Source organism: Olea europaea, chromosome 15 (assembly GCF_002742605.1).
Source record: "Olea europaea var. sylvestris chromosome 15, O_europaea_v1, whole genome shotgun sequence".
NCBI lineage: Eukaryota > Viridiplantae > Streptophyta > Magnoliopsida > Lamiales > Oleaceae > Olea > Olea europaea.
This window is the reverse complement of record NC_036251.1, coordinates 8,755,651-8,765,843: the sequence shown is the minus strand read 5'-3', so window position 1 is coordinate 8,765,843 and position 10,193 is coordinate 8,755,651. Positions and strand designations below refer to the sequence as shown.

At 37.3% G+C, this 10,193-nt stretch overlaps 2 protein-coding genes across 4 annotated transcripts in view; one reads left to right on the top strand and one right to left on the bottom strand.

The window, feature by feature from the left end:
* Positions 1 to 484: 484 nt before the first annotated feature.
* Positions 485 to 5,368, top strand: LOC111410058 (pentatricopeptide repeat-containing protein At1g62260, mitochondrial). 3 transcript variants are annotated; one of them, XR_002705609.1, is made up of 3 exons: positions 485 to 819; positions 1,004 to 3,306; positions 4,726 to 5,368. XR_002705609.1 is itself a non-coding variant. In XM_023040221.1 (2 exons), the coding sequence occupies exon 2, from the start codon at positions 1,161 to 1,163 to the stop codon at positions 3,153 to 3,155; it is 1,995 nt and encodes a 664-aa protein (XP_022895989.1). In that variant the 5' UTR covers positions 485 to 819; positions 1,004 to 1,160; the 3' UTR covers positions 3,156 to 5,368. The 3 variants fall into 3 exon arrangements, 1 of the variants encoding a protein (XP_022895989.1); XR_002705608.1 differs by having other exon boundaries at positions 3,864 to 5,368; XM_023040221.1 differs by having other exon boundaries at positions 1,004 to 5,368.
* Positions 5,369 to 5,490: 122 nt separating this feature from the next.
* LOC111410059 (hippocampus abundant transcript-like protein 1) overlaps positions 5,491 to 10,193 on the bottom strand; it is a 7,266-nt gene continuing 2,563 nt past the window's right edge. The window contains exons 3-14 of the mRNA XM_023040222.1: positions 9,645 to 9,757; positions 9,381 to 9,503; positions 9,034 to 9,236; positions 7,978 to 8,053; positions 7,313 to 7,399; positions 7,104 to 7,184; positions 6,965 to 6,997; positions 6,573 to 6,626; positions 6,444 to 6,485; positions 6,199 to 6,277; positions 6,046 to 6,116; positions 5,491 to 5,908 (exon numbers count right to left, since the gene is read on the bottom strand). Coding sequence (XP_022895990.1) covers positions 5,819 to 5,908; positions 6,046 to 6,116; positions 6,199 to 6,277; positions 6,444 to 6,485; positions 6,573 to 6,626; positions 6,965 to 6,997; positions 7,104 to 7,184; positions 7,313 to 7,399; positions 7,978 to 8,053; positions 9,034 to 9,236; positions 9,381 to 9,503; positions 9,645 to 9,757 — 1,052 coding nt within the window. The 3' untranslated portion in view covers positions 5,491 to 5,818. The remainder of the gene's footprint in view (positions 5,909 to 6,045; positions 6,117 to 6,198; positions 6,278 to 6,443; positions 6,486 to 6,572; positions 6,627 to 6,964; positions 6,998 to 7,103; positions 7,185 to 7,312; positions 7,400 to 7,977; positions 8,054 to 9,033; positions 9,237 to 9,380; positions 9,504 to 9,644; positions 9,758 to 10,193) is intronic.

Genomic DNA, 10,193 nt, shown 5'->3' with positions numbered 1-10,193 from the left:
TATGGTTGCTATTTCCTCTCTTGCTTGTTGATTCTACTACACACTTAGGATGAATACCACACAGGTAAGAGTCACAAAGCCTCAAGCAATTGGTAGGGAAGATAACTTGGCAGGAAGCATGAAAGAGAAGAAGAAGAATAACATCTCTCTCTCGGGTTCTCTTCAAGCACGACACAAAGGGAAAGAACCAATTACCAATATATATATTAGTTCAATGGCCAACTTAAGGTAAGTCACAATATGGTAAGTAGGCTCGACTAGGGTTAAGTTCCAATAAAAGAAACAACAAGCCACAAAGAGTATTAGCCATCCAATAGGTAAAGCAACGTTAGGTCGGTTCATCCATTATTCGATGTTGAATTATCGTTCAGCCATTCATGTCGACTGATAAAATTGGTTTTCATCATCGCCCGGGAGGTCATTTGACAACATGATATCTAACAATATGTTTACTGATTCAGAGGGTATTTTTTTTTTGCCTAACAACTCACATGTTACCCACAAAGGTGAGCCTAAATGGCCAATAAACAGATGAATATTTATGCTTACTACCAACCGATAGAAAAAGAAATCGTGTGCTAAGAAGTGTTTTGAGTTGAATTTATGTGGAAGTTTTAGAGGGTAATCATTGTTTGCCAAGCAATTGGTATCATTTGATGCATCAGTTGATCTATTGGTGATGACAGATAGGGCTTAAGTGTTTAGTTGATTTTGGAGGTCTAGGGACGATAGAGGAGATGGAATTAGCCGAAGGGGCCTGATGAGTGTGTTAAGGAAGGGAGCTACGAAGGTGAAAAGGGGATGGTTATGATGTGCATAGTATGTCTGTTTATCTTTATTTGATTATCAAATCCACTTCAACTTGTTTATGCCTACAACGTAGTTTTTATCACTGATTGTTGTTTATATTGTTTCAAATGCATATATCAATATAATTTAGTTAGTGGTAGAAATTGTCAAAATTTTATTGTTCAATAAAAATAATTGACAATACTTTTGATAGGAATTGACCCTCCAGTTGAACCACTGACTCGTTGATCCGCTGCATTGTCCAAGTAAATGTCCGAGTCGGGTCTAACAACTATGATCTATTCTGCTTCCTATAAAACTTGAGGAAGTTTTTTTGGTTACTACAATTGTACAATTGCATTGTTCTAGCTATGCCACTATGTTGGGCGGGTATGCGAACTCTGAAATGGAGTTATTTACCAGCATCATTCAATTTCAGCTCCAGACTTGAGGGGCAGTTTTTCCAAGAAATTCGAATTTTCACGACAATGAAACCCAATTCCGCGGACACTCCAGAACTCCGCATACTTAATAAGAAGATTACACATCTGATCCGCAGTGGTCCTCTCGAAGACGCAAGAGCATATTTTGATAAATTATCGCAAAGAAACACCGTAACGTGGAACTCAATGTTGAGTGGGTATGTCCAACGCCGAGAGATTGCTAAAGCGCGGAAACTATTTGATGAAATGCCTGAAAGAGACGTGGTGTCATGGAATTTGATGCTGTCAGTGTATGTGTCATGCCGTGGAAGGAAGCATGTAGAAGAAGGTAGATACTTGTTTGATAAAATGCCTGAGAGGGATTTTGTTTCTTGGAATACTATGATTAGTGGATATGCAAAGAATGGTAGGATGGATGATGCCTCGAGGCTTTTTAATAGTATGCTGGAGAGGAATGTTGTGACTTGGAACACAATGATTACTGGGTTCTTGCACAATGGAGATGTGAAGGGAGCTATAGAGTTTTTTAAGAGGATGCCAAAACGAGATGCAGCTTCTCTTAGTGCCCTTGTGTCTGGTTTGATTCAAAATGATGAACTGGATGAGGCCGCTGATCTCTTATTTAAGTATGGGAAAAGGGGTGACAGGGAAGAAGATCTCATTCACGCTTATAATACTTTGATTGCTGGGTATGGACAGAAAGGAAGGGTTGAGGATGCTAGACGGCTTTTTGATAGAATACCAGTTCGTGGTAACAAGGGAAGTGGGGGAGAGTTGAGGTTAGAGAGAAATATGGTGTCTTGGAATTCTATGATTATGTGCTATGTCAAAGCTGGAGATATTGTTTCTGCAAGGAAGCTGTTTGATCAGATGGAGGACCGAGATACATTTTCCTGGAACACAATGATTAGTGGCTATGTTCACGTGCTGGACATGGAAGAGGCAACCAAACTCTTCTTAGAAATGCCAAATCCTGATACCTTGTCCTGGAATTCGATAATCTCGGGCTTCACACAGGCAGGGGATATGGAACTTGCTATGAATTTCTTTGAGAGGATGCCTCAGAAAAATCAGGTTTCTTGGAATACCATAATAGCAGGATGTGAGGAAAATGAAGACTACAAAAGAGGCATTGAACTTTTTCTTAAGATGCAGAAAGGAGAGAAACCTGACCGTCACACCCTGTCCTCGCTTCTTAGCATTTGTGCTGAAACTGCAGATGTGAAACTAGGTATGCAAATTCATCAATTCGTCACAAAGGTTGTTATACCAGACATACCGTTAAATAATTCTCTCATTACCATGTATGCAAGATGTGGGGCAATAATTGAAGCAAAGATTGTCTTTGATGAGATGAAATTTCAGAAGGATGTCATCTCTTGGAACGCTATGATAGGAGGATATGCGTCTCATGGGTTTGCACAGGAGGCCCTGGAACTCTTTGAATCAATGAAGCAAATTGGAGTCTCACCAACGTATATCACATTCATATCAGTTCTCAGTGCATGTGCTCATGCTGGTCTAGTGGAACAAGGCAGGTCAAATTTTAGATCCATGGTTAGTGAGTTTGGTATTGAACCAAGAGTTGAACATTTTGCCTCCCTTGTGGATGTTGTCGGTCGATTTGGACAGGTTGAGGAGGCCATGGATGTTATTCGTGATATGCCAATTGAGCCAGACAAGGCTGTGTGGGGAGCTTTGTTGGGTGCTTGTAGAGTGCACAACAACGTGGATATGGCGAAAGTTGCAGCTGAAGCATTAATGACATTGGAACCAGAAAGCTCTGGCCCATACGTTTTGCTGTATAATATGTATGCTGATACTGGGAGATGGGATGATGCGAATGAAATCAGGATGCTGATGGAGAAGAATAATATTAAAAAGCTACATGGCTATAGTCGGGTGGATTCCACTTGTTTGTAATGTTTGTGCTCCATGGGAAAGTTAAAATAATTGAGTTTGGCGACAAGAGAATGCTCACTCGACAAAATGTGCTTCTGATTTGCAATTGAGCTAAGGTTTTGAAGGTGGTCAAATCTAATTAAAATATCGCATTGGCGGAGCTAGCCTGCTGGTAAGACCTGTTAAACCTTTTTTTTCTCATAGGCGAGAGGTTTCATTTCACGGTCGTAATCCCCCGTTTGGCCCCCATTTCTTGGTATTATAATATTTGGAATAGTGTTTATTTGGGGAATGTGCAGTTGAAAAAGAAGGAAAAGTTTTTTGTTTATGTGTAGTTTTATTTTATGAAAGATTGTGTGGTTGAAAATAAGAGAGAAAAATTACAATATGAAATAATGGGGGCCAAACGTGGGCTAAATATTATATGAATTTAAATTTAGTTATCGGCCAATGTTCTTTCTGATGGAATCTGCCACTTAATAGTACAGAAAGAGAATTTCTAACCGGTGACAGTCAGATTTCCTTTCTTAAATTTTTTAGGATTTCATGTGATTTCAGATGGTATGCATTAATCTTGCTTCTGCTTTGAAGAAACAAAGCACACAATAAACAATATATTTGAGTGTTCAACAATAGTTTATAATATTTGAAAATATGTTAAAATCCTTGGCAGTATTTTCTTTTCCTCTTCAGTTTGATTTACTTAACACATTGCACATATTTCTGTAGCGGGAGACAATCCATGCCGTGTGTACCTTCCTACTGTTTCTGGGGGTGTTTGATAATATCGATCAGCATTTGAAAGAACTAGGTATTTCTAGGTCACTAAAAATTCATCCACAGCTTTAGCAGATGAACCCTTAAAACCTTCAACCTCGTGGATTGCATTTTCCAGCTTCTCTTTCAGTATTTGGGCCTCTCCTCTTATTCCAACACGTTTTTCAGTCTTTCCCATTACTGTATTTATCACTTCCGAGATATGTTCATGCCCAATAACCTCGACGTTCTTCCCCTCTCTCAACTCTAGACTGACACCTCTTTTTCCAACATATGGGAGTTGAAAATTTGCTCTCCTCTCATTGGCCATCCAATTATTGGTATTCCTCGACACATACTTTCCAGTATGGAATTCCAACCATGATGATTGAGGAAAGCACCAATGGATTCGTGTGATAAAATATGGTTTTGTGGAGCCAATTTGTGTATCAGCAATCCTTGATTCTGTTTCTTCTTTCGTTCCTCAAAACCATCCGGGGAGTGATTCTCCATCATGTAGTCTGTCCAGGTTACAATTTGGGGTTGACGTTGCTGCTAAAACCAGATGGTGGTGTAGCAACCCAAATAAATGCTTTGCCACTGTTTTCCAGCCCTAGAGCTAGTTCTAACATTTGTGAAGCGGAGATACTGCACATCTATCCGAAACATACACAAAGAACTGAAGCTGGGTGATGAAAATTGAGCCATTCAATGTAATAGTTGGCATTGCATGTTAGTGTCCTTCCCTTTATCATAGCGAAGGAAGCTGGACACTGGTTTTCCGTCTGAAATATTGCAAACCAATGTCCTCTAATTCCTGTATGGTGTTCAATAGGATCGCATCAGAGGATAAACAATGAGAGAATTGTCTCTGGCGGAAGAAAAACCAAAAACTTGCAGCTTCCACTTATTTTAAGTCCATGGGAATTCACGCTTGTGCAATTCCAGAAGCTTCAGGGAAGTCAGGAATGGAAATCTCATCACGAATTCAGAGAAATCGAGAAGCAAAAGGTCATACTGTAGGCCACCCCAGCAATGAACAAGATTGAAAGATTCCAAGCTTTTTTGCAATTTTAACTCTCCATCCCAGGAACATATCAGAGATAATGCACACTGGTGGAGAGCCATCACTTTCATCTCCTCCAGGAGTTTCTTAGAAGGGGATTCATGATTTTCCGAGGCCTCCATGAAGCGTAGGGTGTGAATGTAAGACAATGAATCCGTGTCTTCTGAACAAGGTTGGAGAACCATAATCAGTGGCACAGAAAGGAATTTCAACCAGGCGAATGGTCGTATTGAGAGAAACTTAAGACCTCAGATTTCAAATGTTTAGTGGGGTACTGATAATACTAACTCTCTAAATCTTTCTTGCTTTATTTGCTGGGCAAGAGCCATGAATGGAGTGAGATGCCCTTGTGCCATGAATGGGAACATTCCTATATTTTTTTTCAAGCTCAACGTTAGTCATCTTTTGAAAATCAGGAGCTAAGTGAACTGCATTTCTTCAAATGGCTTCTCTCATATTATGTGGAATCTAGGACTTATTGAGGCCGGCTTATATCACTATTAACGTTTAAAGACAATAGTTAAAAAAACAAGATTATATCAAGTAGTGTGCGGATTTAGCAATGGTTAATGGGACAAAATCACAAAATTTAAGAGAAGTTTCTTGATAGAATTTTGAGAACTTTGGACAACAATAGTATGAGATTAATTTGTCAAACACACGATTGTAGTTGGTGGTGGGAAATTAATGAAGACAAAAGGTTGGCAGGTTTATGGTTCAACTTCTCCATTGTCTTGCTGTTATGGTAAGTGATAAATTATTCTGGTGTACACAGATATATTAGTGCCCAATGACGGCTCTTGTTTTTCTGATCTTGTATTCAGCTTCACACTCAGTTTGTAAACCCTCTGGCATAATTGATTTAGGCCTCGGCGCTGTCCTTGTTACCAACTTTTTCTCTTGAACGGTGGGGGATAAACTTCATTGTTGTGCTCAGAAAGAAACCTATCAGCTGCAAGTGATAATATGTAATTAGCATTGGGAGTTTAGTTCACATTTGCAACAGGAAAAAATGATTTAATCAGTCGTGGATGGTCTTAGACCAACTATTTATTGAGGTTGATTTGCCTGTTAAGTAAAAGTCATTACCCAAGCGAGTCCAACACACAAGATGCTGAAGCCAGGGAAATGAAATGGAGCAGTCTCGGACAAAAATAAAGCTGGAAGAAGCATATAGAAATGTGTAAGTTTGTAATAAATTAGCTACCTTATCGATGATTGAGAATGGAAATTTTAGATCACCTGAAAGAGGACTGAAAATTAACGGAGAGATGACGTTGGCAAATGATGTTATGCCCAAAATGCATCCTTGAGCAACTCCCTGATGAATGACAAGAAAAATGGAGAATTAATGTTAAAACAAACTCGGGGAGGATTTGAAATCTTATAAATTAGATCAATATTTCAAATTTGTGGTTGACATAACAACTTAAAAATTAGTACGACCATATACAGCTAATGGAAATCAACTAAATATCACCCTATACCTGTTCATTGTCCCCAACTTGTTTTGAAATGATGCTTCTTATCTGTGTATTACAGAACAAATAATCATCACGTCGAAAACAAACTAATCAAAATAGATGATAATAACTTGGTGTGAACTGTGTACTCACATTTGGGGTTGCCAGAAAAAGGAAAACACCCAATGCAGCGGAGGCATAAGGTACCTGCAGATCAAAAAATGATGATAGTATTTATTTCTCTATGATAAAGCACCAGTGCAACACACTTGTAGCAAAAAATTCGTAAAGTGCTATTTGCACTATAATATTAGCTAGTGTAGTATAAAAGTGCAATAGGTGGAAGCAAGAATTAGAAATGCATGAGGACAGTGTGGATATAGAAAATCTTGAAACTACTTGGCTTACTAAACTGGTTGTGGAATCTCATTGGCTCCTCCAACAGAACGTAAAACAAACACATTGTTCAATATGGGAATGATGTGCAGTAACAAATTAACATAATAAAGAACAAAAATACATTCAAGGAACACTGAAGAGATTACCCAAGCAGACCATGCTATGCTGTCAAAAAACATCTGCAAAAACCCAGACAATAAATTATTAACGTGTAACTAATAGATCACCATCTTCACATGTGTAGAAATTTATTTAAAAAGTAGTAATTTGGTTGAAGTCATGTACATTCAGAAAACCAGCAAAGAGTCCTAAAGAAAGCAACACTTCCTCTCCTATAACAGGACCAAATATAGGCATGAAGATCACCTGCAAAATTTCTTAAATTTTCAAATATCGAAACCCGATCATACAGTCTAGTGAGAATGAATGAAACAAGTTAACAAATTTATAGGCAGATATAATGAAAATATCAGCAATAAGCCATTTAAGGATACATTTGATATGGTGGCTCCAATGTAGGCAATGAGTAACACATCTGCAAATTGATCTTTCATGAAGTGGAAGCGTGCCTTTAAGAAATACTGCAGGAGAGAAAATGCAACATTATCAAAATATTTTTAAATACTTAATGAGAAATATCCTGTGCTCAGTGCTCACCATGTACACAACTAATGGTCAAATCAGAAGGGCCAATTTTATCAAAGCTTTTCATAGAGTCGTAGCGATCTAATTGTACACAGAAAAATTGTACTTCCACTATATTCATTATTTTCCTGCTTGTCCAATATCAGATGTAATATGATCGTTTTTCAATTACCACGTAAGTCTGTCATTCTATTGACATGAAAAACCACCCAAACGGGCATTGTCCTAATTTTGAGGTAATAGTTATCACACACACCTTTGTCCTGTTCTTCTATGACTATTATATTCTTTTTGCATATAACAATCAAGTATGCAATGGTCAAATCTCTTAACAAATATTGTCTTGGATGACACGTGTTTTTAATCTTCTGTTTTGATGGACCAAAGTTATGGTGACATATACGCACACACGACCTACAAAGAAAACCAAAATCTGAAGTGATGAATAATTTCACATATCTGATATTGCATCTCTTCTGATAACCAAAAAACACATTTACAGAGAAGAGAGGACCTGTAAGCAAGCTTCAAGTCCAGCCTCTGCAAGGCTATTGAAGAAAGCAATAGATGCTGCTAGTGAAAATGTAATGCTGCAATAAGAGGATTAAATGTTCAAATGACCATCATCTGGAAACAAAAATTGTAAAACTACTCCAAAAAGTTATAAACTTGTAAGCATTCAAACAACAAGAAACACGAGAAAATCAATAATACTATCCTTGTAAGCATGATGATATTAGCTGTAAATTGAAAGTTTTTCTCTCACAATAAAGAAAAAGACGAGTTAAAATGTAGAAATTGTACTACGGTGCAAAGAACTTTGGTAGTGCAGAATACTTCAAGTGACATGTCTATTCTGTTCTGTTTGATGAAATTAGTTACTAGAAAAATTTACAATATTTTTACGGTTAGGTACAGTTTTTGGTAAATATACTGCTAGTTGAACTTCCATAAGGGTTCACGTTACACTTCATATGTTTCAGCAGTTGATAGTAACGTAGCAATCAAAACAAAGGTCCTCCTGGAAAGGTTTCAACTTGGTCATCATAATTTGAACAGATATGATCTCTAAGTTATGAGATTTTCTTTGCCCTTAGTTTGAAAGTAATTGAGTGCTGAAATTTGTGAGAATATCTTCTAACCAATACAATTTTCAAAATCTTCTAGAGAAAATTCCCAATATTTTCTTTTTCAGATGTCACGGATAACATAATCTTCCTATGATCAAATTTAAACATGAGGTGACTACTGTCAATTAGCTTTGGTGGTACAAAATGAAAAGTTACATAAATACCCATCTATTCAACTCTCACCTGAAGCCCTGTCAAATTGAATGGAGCATGACAGAAGAAGTAATCTTAGGTATCATGTGATATCATCATTGATACTGGCAAGCAATATTTTCGTCTACATCAAGTTACACTGAACTAAAAGAAAGTCTTGAGGTAATTATTTTTATATAGAACCTTAGAAGAATTTATAACTGAATTTCTTGATGCCTGGAGGTGTTAAAAGAATGGTAAAATATTAACACAAAAAGAAAAGCTTCTAGGATAGGTAGGCATCATACCTACTTTTGAGCAAGCAAAATATATCCTTTGGAGATGGAATACCCTTAATGAAGTCTACTTTCTTTGATGATTCACAACAGGCTTGATTGCTTTCTGTTTCCAGCTTCAAGATTGGCTGCTCCAAGGCATCAGTGTGGCGAGTTGTATCCTTAAGAAAGACTCTCATGTACACTGCTGCAACAATAGATACAACTGCTGCAACCTGGATGAATTATACCATCTTGTTAGCATCAAACTTATCAGTTTTTTGGACAAAAATTAAAAGGGAAATATGAGGTGAAAGAAGGAAAGTTTCCTCGGTTCAGTAAAGAAAACAAGAAGCACGTATTGATGGGAGAGGGAAGACCTGAAATATCTGTGTGGTGGAGACTAACCGAGCAGCTAAGGTGCCACAAACATATGCAGCGGAAATTACACCAGACAGGACTCCAAATACGGAGACACGCTTCGCCTCGGATACAGTATCTGCCTGAGAAAATACTTGATCGACATGTTTAAGATAAATAATATAGCAACTTACTACAAGATAAATAATGCTCCCAAGTTCCTTATGTACCCCTGTAATTATATATCTGTAAAGAATGATAAGCACATTGAGATTTTGAATTACCAAATAGCCAAGGGCAATGCACACAACACCACCTTGAGTAACCATGGCAGTTAAAGTCTTGAACACATAGTATGCATAGAAAAAGGTTGTTGTCCGCTTCCATGCCAAAATTACTGCATATATGTGGTCATTAGTGTGAAAAACAAAGTCAAACTGTGAATGAAAAAATCATAACTATTTCCCAATTGATAACACTCCTCTTTAGTTTGCTTGAAGTACAAGTCCCAAGATATTATGAGAATCAGACTGAGAAAAGTTCCAGTAATGATGTATACATTCTCAAATAACACAGAATAAGTAGACAGAAGTCCATGACCAATTCAAGTTTGCAAGCTAAACTTCCATTCTTCGACCAGTAGATATTGATTATAATTAAAACCAATATTATTGTCTATTGATAGTGCACCTCATTGATCCCCCTTTATCAAGGAAAAAAAATATATACACCACATTAACGTGTAATTACTGTCATAATTTATAATTTAAATATGAATTTTATGTACCAAGATTTAACAAAAAACTGGACATATTTTACATGAGTACTGACTA

Bases quoted from the DNA above. Each gene is read 5' to 3' on its own strand.
- LOC111410058 (XM_023040221.1), top strand. From the start codon at position 1,161: ATGCCACTATGTTGGGCGGGTATGCGAACTCTGAAATGGAGTTATTTA.